The 22416-nt window shown below is 43.1% G+C and overlaps 1 protein-coding gene across 1 annotated transcript in view; it reads left to right on the plus strand.

The window, feature by feature from the left end:
- The first annotated feature begins 237 nt into the window (after nucleotides 1-237).
- LOC139404894 (aryl hydrocarbon receptor-like) overlaps nucleotides 238-22416 on the plus strand; it is a 42036-nt gene continuing 19857 nt past the window's right edge. Inside the window, exons 1-4 of the mRNA XM_071147431.1 lie at nucleotides 238-293; nucleotides 708-892; nucleotides 11141-11232; nucleotides 14841-14930. Of these exons, the coding sequence (XP_071003532.1) occupies nucleotides 256-293; nucleotides 708-892; nucleotides 11141-11232; nucleotides 14841-14930 (405 nt within the window). The 5' untranslated portion in view covers nucleotides 238-255. The remainder of the gene's footprint in view (nucleotides 294-707; nucleotides 893-11140; nucleotides 11233-14840; nucleotides 14931-22416) is intronic.

Genomic DNA, 22416 nt, shown 5'->3' on the forward strand with positions numbered 1-22416 from the left:
AGCAAACATCTCTTTCTTTTCGCTTAATAATGCAGGTATGCATTTAACTGGCTATATCGTTTTGTAGTATGCATGAAAATGCATCTTACTGGCCATGTTTTGGTTTGATTGTCAGCTAGCTAACATGATACATGTTAATTAGCTAGCCTAGCAGAAGCAGGGATTTGACTGCGTACCCTGTCCTGTCAGCTAGCTAGTTGTCTTTCTAGTGCGCTTGGCATTCCATAGTACACATTGGGAATAAATAGCACCAACATGTATGCAAGTCGCAAGAGGAAAAAGCCCCAGAAAAGGTACAGTCACGTTAGATAACTGATCGCCGCTACAACAGCATAGCCAGCTAGTTAGGGGTTGTAGACAAAGTTTGTCACTACTAGTCTAGTGCATGTTAAGTATACCACATCAGTGTACAGAATTAGGATGCCTTGTGAGTGACAGTTCAATTGTAGTACTGTTATTATGTTCATGGAATAGGGTTGACTGACACTCCCTAGTCTGATTTGTATGAGGTCTGAATGAGGTACAGAAAGAAGCATGTTTCAACCTTGGACAATGATACTTCTTTATGATATTTCTTTCTGCGGACTCCATGAGTTGCATTCATTCACACTTTCGTAAACATACAGTATCTACCATTTAGGCTACATAACCAGACCGAGGAATATCATCATATGAGACATTGATGGCAGACATTCTCCTCCTCGTAGTGTGAAGCCACCTCCAGAAGGAGCCAAATCAAACCCTTCCAAGAGGCACCGGGAACGCCTGAATGGGGAGTTGGACAGGCTGGCCAGTCTGCTTCCTTACCCCCAGGATGTCATCTCCAAGCTGGACAAACTGACCATCCTCAGGCTTTGTGTCAGCTACCTGCGTGCCAAGAGCTTCTTCAATGGTAAGGCATGATCATAACACACCCTATTGTCCATATTTAGGGTTGGATTATGTAAAGATATTATCGCTATGGATCTGACTACTGTCTGATTTATTTAAAACATTTTAACTTTTATTTTAACTAGGCAAGTCAGTTAAGAACAAATTCTTATTTATGATGACGGCCTAGGAACAGTGGGTTAACTGCCTGTTCAGGGGCAGAACAACATATTTTTACCTTGTCAGCTCAGGGATTCGATCTAGCAACTGGCCCAACGCTCTAACCACTAGGCTGCCTGCTGCCCTGATCAACTATATCAGTCACTATCAACTACTGAGGTGTCTGGAAGGCAGTGGCTAGATCTCTCACACTCTCTCGCTTGTCGTTCTCTCTAAGGAGAAAGGGAGGACTCTCTGAAATAACAGGATGCCATCAGGGTGTGTGAAATCCTGTGGAAAGTAACATATAAATGTGTAATCTTGTGATCTGTCTTAGCGGAAGTGCTGCAACAATAGATAGTTTTCTAGCATTAACCACATACATTATTAAAGGGTTCTGAGGGATCTGCCAAGGGAAACCTGTGACCACATCTTCCCCCTTGCAAGACATTATGTTTGCATCTCAAATGGCACCCTATTCGGGTCAAAAGTAGTGAACTATATAGGGTAAAAGGTGCTGTTTGGGATGCAGACTAGGCTGTTTGGACTCTAAGAAAGTAGGGCTGTGACGATACCCGTATTGCAGTATTTTTTCCATGGCAAAAATGAAAACTTGAAGTAAACTCGTTGGTCCTTTTAAAACCTGCTGTATGTAAAGTATTGTGGCTATAGCTTGGAAAATAGATACATGTCACTCTGGATGACAACATAATGATGTTTGTTTCCAACATTAAGGCTTTGTTTTGTTTCCTTGCCATGATACTAACGAATATTGCGATACTGGTATCGTCCCGGTCCGAGTATCCATCCTCGGGACCTGCACTCGGCTGTTTGGACCCGCACTCAGCTGTTTGGACCCCCATTCGGCTGTTTGGACCCCCACTCGGCTGTTTGGACTCCCACTCGGCTGTTTGGACTCCCACTCGGCTGTTTGGACTCCCACTCGGCTGTTTGGACCCCCACTCGGCTGTTTGGACCCCCACTCGGCTGTTTGGACCCCCACTCGGCTGTTTGGACCCCCACTCGGCTGTTTGGACCCCCACTCGGCTGTTTGGACCTCCACTCGGCTGTTAAAAACAAACTGAAATATCACATTTACATAATTATTCAGACCTTTGTACTTTGTTGAAGCAACTTTGGCAGCCTCTAGTCTTCTTGACACTACAAGATTGGCACACTGATATTTGGGGAGTTTCACCCATTCTTCTCTATAGATTCTCTCAAGCTCTGTCAGGTTGGATGGGTAGCGTCGCTGCACAGCTATTCTCAAGTCTTTCCAGAGATGTTTGATCGTGTTCAAGTCCGGACTCTGGCTGTGCCACTCAAGGACATTCAGAGACGTGTCCCAAAGCCACTCCTGCGTTGTCTTGACTGTGTGCTTAGGGTCGTTGTCCTGTTGGAAGGTGAACCTTCGCCCCAGTCTGAGGTCCTGAGCGCTCTGGAGCAGGTTTTCATCAAGGAACTCTCTATACTTTGCTCCGTTCATCTTTCCCTCGATCCTGACTAGTCTGCCACTGAAAAACATCCCCACAGCATGATGCTGCCACCACCATGTTTCACCGCAGGGATGGTGCCAGGTTTCCTCCAGACGTGATGCTTGGCATTCAGGCCAGAGATTTCAATCTTGGTTTCATCAGACCAGAGAATCTTGTTTCCCATGGTCTGAGAGTCTTTAGGTGCTGTATACGGGGTATTTGGAAATAGCCACGGGATGCTTTTTCTATATCGCCAATACAGATTAAACTATTTATTTGAAGTGTTTCAATACATTTTAATATTTGTAGCAAATGTTTTTTATTAAATGCCTGCAGTCAACGTGTGCAATATCTTAGGAGATGAAGCAGATTGTGTTCTTCATTTCACCTGTCACATTATTGTACATTATGACGCTTACCGTAGTTCCCCAGAACAGTTGAGACTGTCACATTATGAAGCTCACCGTAGTTCCCCAGAACAGTTGAGCCTGTCACATTATGAAGCTCACCGTAGTTCCCCAGAACAGTTGAGACAGTCACATTATGAAGCTCACCGTAGTTCCCCAGAACAGTTGAGCCTGTCACATTATTGTACATTATGAAGCTCACTGTAGTTCCCCAGAACAGTTGAGTCAGTCACATTATGAAGCTCACCGTAGTTCCCCAGAACAGTTGAGCCTGTCACATTATGAAGCTCACCGTAGTTCCCCAGAACAGTTGAGCCTGTCACATTATGAAGCTCACCGTAGTTCCCCAGAACAGTTGAGACAGTCACATTATGAAGCTCACCGTAGTTCCCCAGAACAGTTGAGACAGTCACATTATGAAGCTCACCGCAGTTCCACAGAACAGTTGAGACAGTCACATTATGAAGCTCACCGTAGTTCCCCAGAACAGTCGAGACAGTCACATTATGAAGCTCACCGTAGTTCCCCAGAACAGTTGAGCCTGTCACATTATGAAGCTCACCGTAGTTCCCCAGAACAGTTGAGCCAGTCACATTATGAAGCTCACCGTAGTTCCCCAGAACAGTTGAGCCTGTCACATTATGAAGCTCACCGTAGTTCCCCAGAACAGTTGAGCCTGTCACATTATTGTACATTATGAAGCTCACTGTAGTTCCCCAGAACAGTTGAGCCAGTCACATTATGAAGCTCACCGTAGTTCCCCAGAACAGTTGAGACAGTCACATTATGAAGCTCACCGTAGTTCCCCAGAACAGTTGAGCCTGTCACATTATTGTACATTATGAAGCTCACCGTAGTTCCCCAGAACAGTTGAGACAGTCACATTATGAAGCTCACCGTAGTTCCCCAGAACAGTTGAGCCAGTCACATTATGAAGCTCACCGTAGTTCCCCAGAACAGTTGAGCCAGTCACATTATGAAGCTCACCGTAGTTCCCCAGAACAGTTGAGACAGTCACATTATGAAGCTCACCGTAGTTCCCCAGAACAGTTGAGACAGTCACATTATGAAGCTCACTGTAGTTCCCCAGAACAGTTGAGACAGTCACATTATGAAGCTCACCGTAGTTCCCCAGAACAGTTGAGCCAGTCACATTATGAAGCTCACCGTAGTTCCCCAGAACAGTTGAGACAGTCACATTATGGAGCTCACCGTAGTTCCCCAGAACAGTTGAGCCTGTCACATTATGAAGCTTACCGTAGTTCCCCAGAACAGTTGAGCCTGTCACATTATGAAGCTCACCGTAGTTCCCCAGAACAGTTGAGCCAGTCACATTATGAAGCTCACCGTAGTTCCCCAGAACAGTTGAGACAGTCACATTATGAAGCTCACCGTAGTTCCCCAGAACAGTTGAGTCAGTCACATTATGAAGCTCACCGTAGTTCCCCAGAACAGTTGATACAGTCACATTATGAAGCTCACCGTAGTTCCCCAGAACAGTTGAGACAGTCACATTATGGAGCTCACCGTAGTTCCCCAGAACAGTTGAGACAGTCACATTATGAAGCTCACCGTAGTTCCCCAGAACAGTTGAGCCTGTCACATTATGAAGCTCACCGTAGTTCCCCAGAACAGTTGAGACAGTCACATTATGAAGCTCACCGTAGTTCCCCAGAACAGTTGAGACAGTCACATTATGAAGCTCACCGTAGTTCCCCAGAACAGTTGAGCCTGTCACATTATGAAGCTCACTGTAGTTCCCCAGAACAGTTGAGCCTGTCACATTATGAAGCTCACCGTAGTTCCCCAGAACAGTTGAGACAGTCACATTATGAAGCTCACCGTAGTTCCCCAGAACAGTTGAGACAGTCACATTATGAAGCTCACCGTAGTTCCCCAGAACAGTTGAGTCAGTCACATTATGAAGCTCACCGTAGTTCCCCAGAACAGTTGAGCCTGTCACATTATGAAGCTCACCGTAGTTCCCCAGAACAGTTGAGCCTGTCACATTATGAAGCTCACCGTAGTTCCCCAGAACAGTTGAGACAGTCACATTATGAAGCTCACCGTAGTTCCCCAGAACAGTTGAGACAGTCACATTATGAAGCTCACCGTAGTTCCCCAGAACAGTTGAGTCAGTCACATTATGAAGCTCACCGTAGTTCCCCAGAACAGTTGATACAGTCACATTATGAAGCTCACCGTAGTTCCCCAGAACAGTTGAGACAGTCACATTATGGAGCTCACCGTAGTTCCCCAGAACAGTTGAGACAGTCACATTATGAAGCTCACCGTAGTTCCCCAGAACAGTTGAGCCTGTCACATTATGAAGCTCACCGTAGTTCCCCAGAACAGTTGAGACAGTCACATTATGAAGCTCACCGTAGTTCCCCAGAACAGTTGAGACAGTCACATTATGAAGCTCACCGTAGTTCCCCAGAACAGTTGAGCCTGTCACATTATGAAGCTCACTGTAGTTCCCCAGAACAGTTGAGCCTGTCACATTATGAAGCTCACCGTAGTTCCCCAGAACAGTTGAGACAGTCACATTATGAAGCTCACCGTAGTTCCCCAGAACAGTTGAGACAGTCACATTATGAAGCTCACCGTAGTTCCCCAGAACAGTTGAGTCAGTCACATTATGAAGCTCACCGTAGTTCCCCAGAACAGTTGAGCCTGTCACATTATGAAGCTCACCGTAGTTCCCCAGAACAGTTGAGACAGTCACATTATGAAGCTCACCGTAGTTCCCCAGAACAGTTGAGACAGTCACATTATGAAGCTCACTGTAGTTCCCCAGAACAGTTGAGCCTGTCACATTATGAAGCTCACCGTAGTTCCCCAGAACAGTTGAGCCAGTCACATTATGAAGCTCACCGTAGTTCCCCAGAACAATTGAGCCAGTCACATTATGGAGCTCACCGTAGTTCCCCAGAACAGTTGAGACAGTCACATTATGGAGCTCACCGTAGTTCCCCAGAACCGTTGAGACAGTCACGTGTTTGTTTGTAAATGGCACAACAGGAGAAAACGGGAGCAGGTGAGTCCAGCTGTGTGTTGACATGAACCTGTTTTATATTGAAAGTCAATAGAGTGATCAGGGACTTTCCTTCACAGGAAAAACATTAGTGCAACACATTCATTTTCATCAGATGGCAGCAGAAATGCAACCAAGTACATGAGCTTGAAAAAGCAAGGTGTTTTTTGCGAAAACTATGCATAGCCATCATATTTCTAATATTTCACATAAAGCAAGCTAAATTTCCTCATGTTTGGCATTTTAAAGTCAGTTAAGAACAAATTCGTATTTTCAATGACAGCCTAGGAACAGTGGGTTAACTGCCTGTTCAGGCGAAGAACGACAGATTTGTACCTTGTCAGCTCGGGGGTTTGAACATGCAACCTTCCGGTTACTAGTCCAACGCTCTTAACCACTAGGCTACCCTGCCGCCCCAGAATGATGGAGAACAGTAGCTACACATCAGTCAGAGCGCTGTCTGCTGATAGAATGATGGAGAACAGTAGCTACACATCAGTCAGAGCGCTGTCTGCTGATAGAATGATGGAGAACAGTAGCTACACATCAGTCAGAGTGCTGTCTGCTGATAGAATGATGGAGAACAGTAGCTACACATCAGTCAGAGCGCTGTCTGCTGATAGAATGATGGAGAACAGTAGCTACACATCAGTCAGAGCGCTGTCTGCTGATAGAATGATGGAGAACAGTAGCTACACATCAGTCAGAGCGCTGTCTGCTGATAGAATGATGGAGAACAGTAGCTACACATCAGTCAGAGTGCTGTCTGCTGATAGAATGATGGAGAACAGTAGCTACACATCAGTCAGAGCGCTGTCTGCTGATAGAATGATGGAGAACAGTAGCTACACATCAGTCAGAGCGCTGTCTGCTGATAGAATGATGGAGAACAGTAGCTACACATCAGTCAGAGCGCTGTCTGCTGATAGAATGATGGAGAACAGTAGCTACACATCAGTCAGAGCGCTGTCTGCTGATAGAATGATGGAGAACAGTAGCTACACATCAGTCAGAGTGCTGTCTGCTGATAGAATGATGGAGAACAGTAGCTACACATCAGTCAGAGTGCTGTCTGCTGATAGAATGATGGAGAACAGTAGCTCCATATCAGTCAGAGTGCTGTCTGCTGATAGAATGATGGAGAACAGTAGCTACACATCAGTCAGAGCGCTGTCTGCTGATAGAATGATGGAGAACAGTAGCTACACATCAGTCAGAGCGCTGTCTGCTGATAGAATGATGGAGAACAGTAGCTACACATCAGTCAGAACGCTGTCTGCTGATAGAATGCCCATTCCTGAATTCTCATCTGAGTGGAGAAGTGCAACTGAAGCACAAAATGAGTCTAATGCCGAGCAGAAATTACAATAAGATCCATATTACATCTGCATTTACAGAACGTGGGAAGATCTTTCTAAAGAGTTTTCAAAATTCTGTGTAAACGTGACCCCGAAGTTTAACTTGCTACTTAATCTAAGTGGCTGAATTAATAAGGTGATGGGTCATAATATTGTTTTGCGAAAACTATGCATGTTTGAGAAGTCAAAGTCATTTGAATGAGTTATCTGTACAGCTGGCACTGCTATCTTTTCATTTCCTTGCGTTTTTTTCTCCTCCGTTCTCAGCCGTCTTCTCCTACCCCCTATTCTCCGAGCAGAGCAGGCAGGTCCGTTGCCCTAGCGACTCCAGACTCCACACAGACACAGCATGTAGCCTACACATGCTGCTCCAGAGCCAGTACTGTTCTTCCTTCAGACAAGCATGTGTCAAAACTTTGTTCATTTGCACAATGTCTCTCGTTCACAATCACTTGGAAATGTCAAAAAACCTTCGGTAGTGCCTACCTATGTATGTGTAACTTTATGAGATGGATTGCCTGTCTTTGCAATTCGTTTATTTTCATTTGCGCTCATTAGAATATTTAGCTAGCAGCCTCCATTGAAATTTGTGTGCTAATTTTGTTGGCATTCTGTTAATGGACGCCTGTTTGTTTTTTTGGCACCTCCTTGTGTACTAATAAGCCTGTAGTACTGTTTATCTCTGTATGCGAGAAGGTCTGTATGACGATATGAATATCTTGATACTGCCCAACCCTAAAAGGTTCCTTCTTGACAAGAAGACCTAATAAAAGGGTAAGAATACGAACAAGGTAAATGGCTCAGTAGAATAGAATACATTTTTATATACTGCTCAAAAAAACAAAGGGAACACTTAAACACCACAATATAACTCCAAGTCAATCACACTTCTGTGAAATCAAACTGTCCACTTAGGAAGCAACACTGATTGACAATACATTTCACATGCTGTTGTGGAAATGGAATAGACAACAGGTGGAAATTATAGGCAATTAGCAAGACACCCCCAATAAAGGAGTGGTTCTGCATGAGACAGAGTCTACAACCCACACAAGTGGCTCGGGTAGTGCAGCTCATCCAGGATGGCACATCAATGCGAGCTGTGGCAAGAAGGTTTGCTGTGTCTGTCAGCGTAGTGTCCAGAGCATGGAGGCGCTACCAGGAGACAGGCCAGTACATCAAGAGACGTGGAGGAGGCCGTAGGAGGGCAACAACCCAGCAGCAGGACCGCTACCTCCGCCTTTGTGCAAGGAGGAGCAGAGGGAGCACTGCCCTGAGAGCTGCCCTGAGAGCCCTGAAAATTACCTCCAGCAGGCCACAAATGTGCATGTGTCTGCTCAAACGGTCAGAAACAGACTCCATGAGGGTGGTATGAGGGCCCGACGTCCACAGGTGGGGGTTGTGCTTACAGCCCAACACCGTGCAGGACATTTTAATTTGCCAGAGAACACCAAGATTGGCAAATTCGCCACTGGCGCCCTGTGCTCTTCACAGATGAAAGCAGGTTCACACTGAGTACATGTGACAGACGTGACAGTCTGGAGACGCCATGGAGAACGTTCTGCTGCCTGCAACATCCTCCAGCATGACTGGTTTGGCGGTTGGTCAGTCATTGTGTGGGGTGGCATTTCTTGGGGGGCCGCACAGCCCTCCATGTGCTCGCCAGAGGTAGCCTGACTGCCATTAGGTACCGAGATGAGATCCTCAGACCCCTTGTGAGACCATATGCTGGTGCGGTTGGCCCTGGGTTCCTCCTAATGCAAGACAATGCTAGACCTCATGTGGCTGGAGTGTGTCAGCAGTTCCTGCAAGAGGAAGGCATTGATGCTATGGACTGGCCCGCCCGTTCCCCAGACCTGAATCCAATTGAGCACATCTGGGATATCATGTCTCGCTCCATCCACCAACGCCACGTTGCACCACAGACTGTCCAGGAGTTGGCGGATGCTTTAGTCCAGGTCTGGGAGGAGATCCCTCAGGAGACCATCCGCCACCTCATCAGAAGCATGCCCAGGTGTTGTAGGGAGGTCATACAGGCACGTGGAGGCCACACACACTACCGAGCCTCATTTTGACTTGTTTTAAGGACATTACATCAAAGTTGGATCAGCCTGTAGTGTGGTTTTCCACTTTAATTTTGAGTGTGACTCCAAATCCAGACCTCCATGAGTTGATAAATCTGATTTCCATTGATCATTTTTGTGTGATTTTGTTGTCAGCACATTCAACTTTGTAAAGAAAAAAGTATTTAAGAATATTTCATTCATTCAGATCTAGGATGTGTTATTTTAGTGTTCCCTTTATTTTTTTGAGCAGTGTATAAGTATAATACAGGAAGGCACAATTTATAGTCCAATATTTAAACATGCATTAGGAATGGGGGGGGTGGGTAAGTGTTTTAAATTGTGCATTCAATCCAACATTTGCAGAACCACAAAAAAAGCAAGGAAGCTGAAAAATGTAGACTGATCTTAATGTTTTGCTTAGATCTTGTAGGCTGTCTGAGATGTAACATTTAGCCTTCATTTTTACAAGATCTTCCCTTGGGGAGCCCTTTATATTTAGAGTGACTCAACAATTCAATTAGCTCGACTTGCATGAGGAAAAAGCCAGCAGAATAAAATGTTCTACTCTTATTTTAGTTTCCTCCGAGACCTGCTAGCAGCCAGGATTCCTGGCCTTTGTGTTGCTGCCTGCTGCTGTGGTGCTTTGTGTAATCGGCAGAGTTCCTAGACTCCCAAGGGGAGGGGAGAGGGGGGTGTTTGCTTGAGTAATCTATATTAGAACAGACTTGTTCAACTCTTGACTCCACAGACTCCTGAGGGTCTTCTGCATCCCAAATGGCACTCTATTCCCTGTTCAGTGCACTACGTTTGCCAAGGGCATGGGCTCTGGTCAAAAGTATTTCACTATAGGGAATAGGATGCCATTTGGGGTGCAGAGTGTTTGATAGTCTGTAGTGTGAGCCAACAACTAAACTTATACTTGTTTAGATGAGTGAGAAGTGTTGACTCGGCTCTGAGAAGGGGATGGGTGTAGGTTGATGTGAACCAGAGGTGGAGGGGGATTATTTTGGCCATCGTATGAGAACACAGTCAAGATTGTGGACAGGTCGTCATTGTAAATAAGAAAACATTCTTAAATGACTTACCTGTATGACTAAAGGGGGGGAAATAATTGTGGTTGCAGACTTCCTGAGTTATTCTGCTGCGGGGATGGGACTGCCTGAGAGGACGTCATTCTACTGCGGGGATGGGCAAGTCCTCGGGGGCCTGATTGGTGTCACACGTTTACTCCAGCCTTAGCCAACACACCTGACTCCAATAATCAACTAATCATGATCATCAGTTTAAAATGTAATTAGTTGAATCAGCTGTGTTTGCTAGACGGGGAGAAAGTGTGACACCATTCTGGCCCCTGAGGACTTTGAGTTCCCTATCCACGTTCTACTGGCACAACTCTCCTACTGTAGCTAGGCTATAGGGCCCGACCAGCACAGTTAGGGTCTGTTCTCCTAATCACACTGAAACATAAGGCATCACACTGCACCATCTATCTGAAGATGATTTGCCGTTGCCTAGCCTATATGGCTACCACAGTACACACAAATAGAATAACATTTTTGGTTGATTTAAAATGCCCATCAAATTCTCTTCCACAGGAACAACTAGTATCATTAGCGGTGTGCACATTAGGTCTATCTCACATTATTGTGAATGGGTCTCTGTCTGTAGTGATGCGCTGTAACTGGTTCCTCTGCATTCCTTCAGTGTGTGATGGAAATCCTCTATGGGACAACAACCTTAATCTTGATTTTATTGTATTGTGTTGCAGTGACCCTACAATCCACAGCCTCCCAGCGCCCAGAGAGTAATGTTCTGAAGAAGAAAGAACTTCACGTTCCAGAGGGAGAGCTCTTACTACAGGTTAGTGGGCTCTATTCAGTAGTTACCCTGTCTGTTACTACAGGTTAGTGGGGGTCTATTCAGTAGCCACCCTGTCTGTTACTACAGGTTAGTGGGCTCTATTCAGTAGCCACCCTGTCTGTTACTACAGGTTAGTGGGGGTCTATTCAGTAGCCACCCTGTCTGTTACTACAGGTTAGTGGGGGTCTATTCAGTAGCCACCCTGTCTGTTACTACAGGTTAGTGGGGGTCTATTCAGTAGCCACCCTGTCTGTTACTACAGGTTAGTGGGGTCTATTCAGTAGCCACCCTGTCTGTTACTACAGGTTAGTGGGGGTCTATTCAGTAGCCACCCTGTCTGTTACTACAGGTTAGTGGGGGTCTATTCAGTAGCCACCCTGTCTGTTACTACAGGTTAGTGGGGGTCTATTCAGTAGCCACCCTGTCTGTTACTACAGGTTAGTGGGGTCTATTCAGTAGCCACCCTGTCTGTTACTACAGGTTAGTGGGGTCTATTCAGTAGCCACCCTGTCTGTTACTACAGGTTAGTGGGGGTCTATTCAGTAGCCACCCTGGCTGTTACTACAGGTTAGTGGGGTCTATTCAGTAGCCTCCCTGTCTGTTACTACAGGTTAGTGGGGGTCTATTCAGTAGCCACCCTGTCTGTTACTACAGGTTAGTGGGGGTCTATTCAGTAGCCACCCTGTCTGTTACTACAGGTTAGTGGGGTCTATTCAGTAGCCACCCTGTCTGTTACTACAGGTTAGTGGGGTCTATTCAGTAGCCACCCTGTCTGTTACTACAGGTTAGTGGGGGTCTATTCAGTAGCCACCCTGGCTGTTACTACAGGTTAGTGGGGTCTATTCAGTAGCCTCCCTGTCTGTTACTACAGGTTAGTGGGGGTCTATTCAGTAGCCACCCTGTCTGTTACTACAGGTTAGTGGGGGTCTATTCAGTAGCCACCCTGTCTGTTACTACAGGTTAGTGGGGGTCTATTCAGTAGCCACCCTGTCTGTTACTACAGGTTAGTGGGGGTCTATTCAGTAGCCACCCTGTCTGTTACTACAGGTTAGTGGGGTCTATTCAGTAGCCACCCTGTCTGTTACTACAGGTTAGTGGGGTCTATTCAGTAGCCACCCTGTCTGTTACTACAGGTTAGTGGGGGTCTATTCAGTAGCCACCCTGGCTGTTACTACAGGTTAGTGGGGTCTATTCAGTAGCCTCCCTGTCTGTTACTACAGGTTAGTGGGGGTCTATTCAGTAGCCACCCTGTCTGTTACTACAGGTTAGTGGGGGTCTATTCAGTAGCCACCCTGTCTGTTACTACAGGTTAGTGGGGGTCTATTCAGTAGCCACCCTGTCTGTTACTACAGGTTAGTGGGGGTCTATTCAGTAGCCGCCCTGTCTGTTACTACAGGTTAGTGGGGGTCTATTCAGTAGCCACCCTGTCTGTTATTACAGGTTAGTGGGGGTCTATTCAGTAGCCACCCTGTCTGTTACTACAGGTTAGTGGGGGTCTATTCAGTAGCCACCCTGTCTGTTACTACAGGTTAGTGGGGGTCTATTCAGTAGCCACCCTGTCTGTTACTACAGGTTAGTTGGGGTCTATTCAGTAGCCACCCTGTCTGTTACTACAGGTTAGTGGGGGTCTATTCAGTAGCCACCCTGTCTGTTACTACAGGTTAGTGGGGGTCTATTCAGTAGCCACCCTGTCTGTTACTACAGGTTAGTGGGGGTCTATTCAGTAGCCACCCTGTCTGTTACTACAGGTTAGTGGGGGTCTATTCAGTAGCCACCCTGTCTGTTACTACAGGTTAGTGGGGGTCTATTCAGTAGCCACCCTGTCTGTTACTACAGGTTAGTGGGGGTCTATTCAGTAGCCACCCTGTCTGTTACTACAGGTTAGTTGGGGTCTATTCAGTAGCCACCCTGTCTGTTACTACAGGTTAGTGGGGGTCTATTCAGTAGCCACCCTGTCTGTTACCATAGCACTCCAGGGCCTGTATTCATGATAAGGTAAGTACTTTATTAATCCCACACAGGGTACATTTGATTGCACCAGCCAATACATACCCTAATAAAACACAACAAAGGACAAACCGATATTAAAAGCAGCTCATATTTTTGTCGTCTCAGAGTAGGAGTGCTGATCTAGGATCAGTTTGTCCTTTTTTTTTTTAGATCTTAATGAGTAAGCTTACATTAACAGTACGGACCTGATCTTTTACATTGGAAAGTTATTGGTTTAAGTTGAGATGAACTGCAGTTGAACCACACCATGCAGGGTCATGTGGCATGTTAGCTTTTCCTGTCCAAATAATTCCAGAGTTAATCATATACTGTTGCGTGTCTGATCCTTGAACTGTCTGATCTTTGAACTGACTCTACATGGAATAGGGTAGATACAAACACAATGTCTGCTTCCCAAATGGAACCCTATTCCCTGTATAGTGCACTACTTTTGACCAAATGCACCCTATTCCTTAAAAAAACATTTTTTTAAATGTTGATTTTATTTTTTCAAACAATACAAAACATACCCATACAAACGACAACATCACACAAACATTGACTATAACACACCTGCCGAGACAGACCCACACACCCCCATCTCCAGCGCCCACATCACTCTCCGCCACGTGGCCTCAAACTGCACCATTTTGTTTCTCTGAGTCGCCCACACACTTTCAACATTTAGATAATAAAGAATTTGACCTTTCCATTGTGTTAACAACAGAGGATTGGTTGATTTTCCTGCTTTTAAGCATGTTTTTTACATTTACCTTGTTATTCTTCTGACAGACAACATTCTAACTCCGCCCATAACTTTTTGTCTTTAGAACATTCCCAGAAAGCAGGGATTATTGAGTCATACTTTTTGACCAAATGTATTGTAATACATAGGGAATAGGATGCCATTTGGGACACAGACAAAACTCTATAGGCCTTTCAGTTCCTTTGACATTTGACATTTTGCTGTTTTCTCTTTATAGCTGTAGGCCTACTTCATATGACCACATGTAGTCTAGATGTGTGTAAACATGTATATTAAACACATATAAAGGCAACAATTTCAAAGATTTTACTGAGTTACAGTTCATATAAGGAAATCGGTCAACTGAAATAAATTCATTAGGCCCTAATCTGTGGATTTCACATGACTGGACAGGGGTGGAGCTGTGGGTGGGCCTGGGATCATCCAAGTGGGTGGGACTTACTGCCAAATTCTCTAAAACTACGTTGCAGGCAGCTTATGGTAGAGAAATGAACATTCAATGATCTGGCAACAGCTCAAGTGGACATTCCTGCAGTCAGCATGCCAATTACACGCTCCCTCAACTTGATACATCTGTGGCATTGTGTTGTGTGACAAAACTGCACCTTTTTAAAGTGGACTTTTATTGTCCCCAGCAGAAGGTGCACCTGTGTAATGATGCTGTTTAATCTGCTTCTTGATATGCCACACTTGTCAGGTGGATGGATTATCTTGGCACAGGAGAAATGCTCACTAACAGGGGTGATTTTATTTCAGCTCATGAAACATAGGATCATCACTTTACATGTTGCGTTTATATTTTTGTTCAGTGTATAACGATATACTAATCCGTTCTATTCCACTCTCCTCTCAGGTGTTGAATGGCTTTGTTCTGGTCGTCACGGCTGGTGGCACAATCTTCTATGCATCCTCCACCATCCAGGACTACCTGGGCTTTCACCAGGTAAAGGCTCTTTAACCTCTCTACAACTGGGCTTTCACCAGGTCAAGGCTCTTTAACCTCTCTACAACTGGGCTTTCACCAAGTAAAGGCTCTTTTAACCTCTCTACAACTGGGCTTTCACCAGGTAAAGGCTCTTTTAACCTCTCTACAACTGGGCTTTCACCAAGTAAAGGCTCTTTTAACCTCTCTACAACTGGGCTTTCACCAGGTAAAGGCTCTTTTAACCTCTCTACAACTGAGCTTTCACCAGGTAAAGGCTCTTTTAACCTCTCTACAACTGGGCTTTCACCAAGTAAAGGCTCTTTTAACCTCTCTACAACTGGGTTTTCACCAAGTAAAGGCTCTTTTAACCTCTCTACAACTGGGCTTTCACCAAGTAAAGGGCCTCTTTTTAGCTTTCTATAAATGTAGTCTGGTTGACACCAGCTCTGAGTCTTCCTGAGACTGGAATGGCTGCTTTGATGTGTCGGCACGAAGCATCAATAGTGAAGGGTTGGATATCCCCATTTCAAATTGAATGAATCATGATCTGTTATTTTTTTTACATAGGACCACCTTCAGCTTCCAGCCAGCCCTTCCAGGATAAGCAAAAACACACTGTAGCTAGCACAAACCTTCGGAGTTTGGACATCGTTTGCCGCTAACATGATGAATAGGGTGCATAAAACATCACACACATTTTCCAAACGTTATTAAAACCCTTCTATACTAAAATGAGTGACAGATAGAGAACTGCAACTTGTTAAACGTTACAATCTTGTGGATAGCAAGCAGCAACTAACGTTAGCTAGCATAGCTAACGTTAGCTAACATTGTTCAGCCCATAGAAACCCAGACAGCTAATAACGTTAGCTTGCTGGCTATCAAATCAAAATCGGCCAGCTAATCAAATGTATGTTTTGTTTCAAATTTAACTAATTCTCTAATTATAGGCTGAACATTTCCTTAACCCACTAAAGTTATTCATTTTCCTTCTTGGATGTCTTCGATTTACATAGTAGAGAAATGTGAATCTTACATGCATTCTAGCTAGCTAACTACTACTGTACTACAGTTCTGGCAAGTTTCCTCCCTGCCTCCTAATTTTGCATGAACATGAACTACCCTAAACATTAATATATTACCAAGATCAGACTACAGCAAGTATGACCATGAAAACCAAAAGAGAGATGAATCCTCTTTCATCAAGTCAGCCTAGAATGTCTAATGAAACAATTACTACTGTAAAGATAAAACAGAGAGCATGTACAACATTTACTACTGTAAAAACGAATGCATGTGCAACATTTACTTCTGTAAAAATAAACCAGAGTGCATGTACAACATTTACTACTGTAAAAATAAACCAGAGTGCATGTACAACATTCTCTTTATTTGACAGGATGATATAATGCATGAAGCAAACATGGAATGAATTTGAAATGTGAAGGTGTAAACTCAGGGAAAATGTAGAGTGAAGGTGTATTTCATTCCTCTCTGTACTCTGGTGCAGTGGAGCAATTCTTGTTCAGGCTGATTCTGAGGGAAACACAGAGACCAACTGCAATTGGACCATAGAACAAATATGTCTCAGCTTGCTTTATGCAGAGTGCTTCATCTAGTGTGCACCTGTAATTAAAAAGTTATTCACACCTTATATGTCATCACTTTGTTGATAGTTTGTCAACACTTTCAGTCAATAATTTGGAATGAAAAGGTCTAGGTAGCCTAGCCAGCCAGTGCATTTGTGGCACACCTCATATGTCAGTGTTAGTTCTGACTGTGATAAAAAAGTAGGCTATAGATTCTTAATTCTCATCCTCATTCAAAATAATAGTTATTGAAGCACATTTGATTACTATGCTAGTAGTTCTTGCATTAAACAATGTTATGTATGGAGTTTCCATAGTTTAATCCAGTAAAAGTACTTTCTGGAATGCCTCTGTCGTGGAAGTTCTACACAGGGTCACCCAAAGTCCATCTTAAATTAATCATTCTTTATTATCCGCACTGGAGAGGTTCCAACCAACTCAATGCATCAAGTACACATGTCGATCAGGAGCTCTTCCGGGACAGTCCCGTTAGTTCTCTTATATACTGCAGACAAGTTATATTTGCATGATTTAGCTTATTCATCATTTCATAATTAATTAATCATTAACGTTTGCTTCATTCATGTGACCGAACAATACCTCATGAGGCTTCTTCTCTCTAGGCTGAGACTTTGAAACTGAGATATTGGGGCGAACTGCCAAATTGCACATTTGTAGATCCTGATATTGAGGATTTGTTCAATCATTCACTAGCATGAACACAGAAATGGGTTATTAGAAAAGCACAAACATAAATTGCTCCATCACATTCCCTCTTACCAGTCAATCTGTGATGATTATCATTATATTTTAAGGTAAGCATTAGATTATAGCTTCTCTCAAAAGCTACTATACTTCTGTTAAAGGGAAATCTACACATAAAACCAGACACTTCATCATTTAAAACCCTTCATTCTGGGTTATACAATCTAATTAGTATGGTAATACTATCATCATAATAGAGGTTATACTGCTATTAACAGGAGTGAATTTATATAAAATACACACACATGCACAGCAAGTTAAATAACACAATTAGGCAAACTAAAAGAAACATATGATGCAGCCCATTTGGTCATTTGGGATCCACAACTTCCCAACAGGGATTCCAACCAAGTTGCAGGCGTCCACTCTGTGGGGAATTATTCTTAGCAACAGTGGCAATGTATTTGGTGAGATCAGTCATATTCGAAGAGTGATCTGGGACAAAAGTACAACTTTCATCACCAATGATTACACATGTGCCCCCTTTACCTGCCAAAAGATAGTCAAAAGCCTCTCTGTTTGGCAGAGCCAATTTACACAATTCTTTTAGCATCTATGTTTCTAGAGATCTCCAGAATTTGGTCTAGGGCACATCCATATTGAATTTCACAGGGAAGAGAGAGCACACGTTATAACAGTTTCACACCAACCTTGATATGAATGAGATTAGGGCAAGATTAGCCCAAGCTACAATCTAGTGGCTCATCACATTTTCTGGGCATAGCTTTGTCTCTAGAAGCCTTTCCAAATCATAATAGAACTATTGATAAATTATCCAGCACACATTTATAATGACAGTCCCCGCTTAGTGCTTCACGTTGGTTCTCTCACTAAAATTTGAAGACCCTCAATTCAGCACACACCTAGGTAGAATTTACATTGACACAGTATATTCATCTTATATTTCTAGCATTAACTTTTTTCATCACAGCCTTCATTTGTGGTAATGACAGATTATCTCAATGCATTTCTAGTCTAAAGTACTATACATTTGCCGTGTGCAGACCTCCACAATCAACCTGATACCCCAAATAAACAATTTAGGACAACCCTAAATTAATTACGGGCACGGTTGACTCCACCCCCTCCTCCTCGGGACTCATTCTTGTGGCGTTTCCATTTGTCCTCCCAATGGCACATGTTCCAAATGGATGGCCCTTGATAATGTCCCCATTTCTCTCACCTGAGCCGCCACTGTTCTTTCCAGTCCATTATGTCTTGTCCATTATCCTACCAGTACTCCAGCAGCATGAGAGAAGTTTGGACGGGATCTCTCCATGCTCACTCCACGTGGACACATGTTGCACTCCTGAGAAAATTGCATGAGAGAAAAGGCAGTTGATAGTTTCGACTGGATGCTGTGTACAGGTTGCTGGCTCGGACTCAGGTTTCAGGTGGTGAAGGACCATAGTGAACGCCATTGTTGCCATTACTTCAGCCGGTTAGTGGGGGTGAGATTCACTTTGTTCTCGGCCTAATTATACCTTCTATGCATCTAGATACCATCTGTGGTCACCTTCACCATAACCTCGAGAGAGGACCGACCATAACAACAGTTTAGTTTAGGGCATATCTGATTCCGGAAATCCAGACAAATGATTCACTGTATGACAAATTATTACTACTACCAATATTCTTATTAATTTTATTTTATTATTTATTTAACCAGGTAGGCCAGTTGAGAACAAGTTCTCATTTACAACTGTGACCTGTCCAAGATAAAGCAAAGCAGTGCGACAAAAACAACACAGTTACACATGGGATAAACAAACGTACAGTCAATAACACAATAGCAAAATCTGTATACAGTGTGTGCAGATGAAGTAGGCAGGTAAGGCAATAAATAAGCCAATAGTGGCGAAGTAATTACAATTTAGCATATTTACACTGGAGTGATATGTGCAGATGAGGACGTGCAAGTAGAAATACAAATGTCTAAGACAAATGTCAGAGAATAACAACACACAGTTGTTATTCTTATTCTAACCCCCCCCCCCCCCCCCCCTCCCCAAATTAGCTTATCATCTTGGCGATCTCACCGCAGAGTCAGCGATCAGAGTGCTAATCCTTAGGGAGAAATCCTGACCATCTAGCAGGCCCAATCTGGTGAGAGAAACACAACAACAGAAATACACTTCTTCATATAAAACTAGAGGTAGGGAAAACTTTAATCCATTTGGAGTGACTGTCAACCATTACCAACATTCTTTCTTTTTTTCATTTTACAGGCAGTCATGTGAATAAAATCAATTTGCATATTTACCAAAGGGCCCCAGGGGACTGGTAATTCCCCCTTTGGACACATGACTCACATCATGATTCATGCGTCAACAAAAAAATGACAACACTGCCTGTTAAATACAAATAAAATGATAATTACAACCCTTGATAACTCTACAAGGAAATAATTGTATCCCATAAGGTAATGGTCAAATAGACTAGAGACAGGTGTCCCTCATTCAGGGGCAGCTCTCTCTCTCTCCTTCTCGTGTTCTGAATCACACACAGGAATGTTGATAAATTATAAACCTCTTCCTAATTCTCTAGTGTTTAAAAAGCCAATTTTAAATCTCAACCAATGTCTCTAGTCTTTCTAATGAGGGTGATCAGGCCTCACCAGAAAGTCAGAACAGAGAACAGAGGTCAGAGGTCAATCAACCCCATTAAGTGAGTGTTTCTTTCCCTGTACCTCAGACATTACTTCAAGATATTTCAATCATTTCAAACATTTTGTGTATCAGGTTTACAATGGGATTTACATTTCTTTATCAAGAGAATTTCCATGTGTACAACCAAAACTGTGATGATAGATACTTCATTTGTGTTTCCTTTTAAGGTGCATCCTTTCTAACCTGTGAAAAACCCACGAAAAAAAAAATAAAATAAAAAGACCCCACACAATAAATCAGTAACACCACTAACAAATATTCAATAACAGATAAAAACAAACAATGGCCAGGCCTTACTTAATTTGGGGCTCCTTTAACAGCCGGATTCGGGTACCTTTTATAGCAACTCCCAAGGTGCCTGCCTCAGAATGCATTTCAAAGGAAAGATACATAATCATTGGTGAACATGTAAACAAAACAAAAACTTGTCCTGGAACAAAGAAAATAAACATGTACTTAGTTTTCACTGTTAGATTTGAATCGGTCCTAAAAATTCTACATCGTTAATCGAGTTTACTGCATCTTAGGCAGGAAGTCTTGATAAAAGTGTGCGTTTACAGAATTATACTTCAGACACATCAGACGATACAGTGTCCCGTAAAGCTGAATAGGCACCTAAAGTAAAGAATCCTAGAGCCCCTCCCATCTCTTGTCATCTTGGTCTTTTTAACCTGTTGCATTGACATACAGTTCTGTCCTGACTGTCCCTGGGACATCAACTAGTCAAAATATGAAACCTGTTGTTTAACAAATCTGATAGGACCTTCAAAGAGTTGGTGCTGGCTTATCAGATCAATGTTTGTTACGAAAAACATTTACTTGAATCTACTTCAATTCTGGACACAGTTCCACACAATGGAAACATATTATTGTTTTAGATGACATTACCTTAAATCATTTGTGCTAACCACACTATACAATTGAGTAACAATAATTTAACTTGTCAAAAATGTGTTTTATTCATACCGCTGTCCCAAATGTCCCCACGGTGTCCCTTACAGCCTGTTTGAGTTCAGTTAATACTGGCTGCTATCTATTGTTCCACAGGAAACGTATCTCTAACCCAAACACCAGATGGTGGCCTCTAATTTAATATCAGTCCCAATGCACAATCCATCTGTTCGTCATGTGACCTTATATTGAAACATTTACTCTTCAAATTACTACGATATTGCATTATTAGAGTGCTATCTGAAAGCCACATATTACCATTCACTTTCTTATTTTCACTAACCTCCATATCGGTTTCCCTCAACTAGGACTTCACACTAAATGTCTTATTTTAAGATGAACTTGTAATACGCTGTAGAAGGCGTGGTCTATCCATAAATCTCTACCTAGCAAGTTAAACTCAAGTAACCAATTATACTTTCATACATTTTGTTACGTTATCAAATCTAGTAACCCATTATACTATTAATTTCTCTATTTTGTACACCACTTCCGTACGTCTACGTTTGGGTGTGCAAGTTGTATATAATTATTATTTTTCTCCATTGTTACTATCAAATCTCTAGTAACCCAGTATACTTTTCTTCGCCAATTTCTCCTTTAGACTAGTGTTCTATTCATACATGGGTTTAGATATTTACACTAGTTCTATTTAACAGCATATTCGGGAATAGTACTTTCCCCTTTCATATCTCTCACATACACAGATTCCCTATATAACGTTACAGATCCTAAATGCCTACAGACATCCATACCATTCATGTGCATCAATGACTCTAAATGCCTACAATAATACCTTGTGCTATTATCAGTGGTTCTCAGACCATGTAGACTATCGTTACACACGAGTAGTGGCTGCAGACACATTTAGACACTTCATAGTTATTATGCATATGTAACTTCAACGGTTTCAGTGGTTCTCTGACCACGTAGACACCTCCTTTTATAAATGCCTACAGACAATTGTCACTGAGGCCTCTCTGGCCTCACTCTATCCTTCTCCTAAGACCAGCTTGTCGATACTTCCTATACATGTATAATAACCGTAGTTAACGTTATAGATCGAAAACTCAGCTCACAGAACAGGTTGGGGTATCCATTCAGACACGTACTCAGTAATCTCCCATATTACCTCTTTCACACCGGAGCCAGTCCCCTGGCAGCTCTCATTCACTCAGCACTTAATAGTAATAATATCTCTTATTATTCTCAATTTCAAACTCTTATCCAAATTTCATTCAGCTTAATATCCAAATTTCTATTTTCTTATTGTCCAAATGTCAATCACCTAAACATCGATATTTCAATGAGCTTAACTTCTTGCCCCTACTTGAGACGCATATGTCCCAAGTAGGCACCTGGAAATGCAAATGCGCTACGCTAAATGCTAAATGTACTCGTTAAAACTCAAACCTTGATCAAAATTCACAAGCAGGGTATTAAATTAAAGCTACACTCGTTGTGAACCTAGCCAGCAAGTCAGATTTTTAAAATGCTTTTCGGCGAAAGCATCAGAAGCTATTATCTGAT

This window comes from Oncorhynchus clarkii, unplaced genomic scaffold (assembly GCF_045791955.1).
Source record: "Oncorhynchus clarkii lewisi isolate Uvic-CL-2024 unplaced genomic scaffold, UVic_Ocla_1.0 unplaced_contig_7596_pilon_pilon, whole genome shotgun sequence".
Taxonomy (NCBI): Eukaryota; Metazoa; Chordata; class Actinopteri; order Salmoniformes; family Salmonidae; genus Oncorhynchus; species Oncorhynchus clarkii.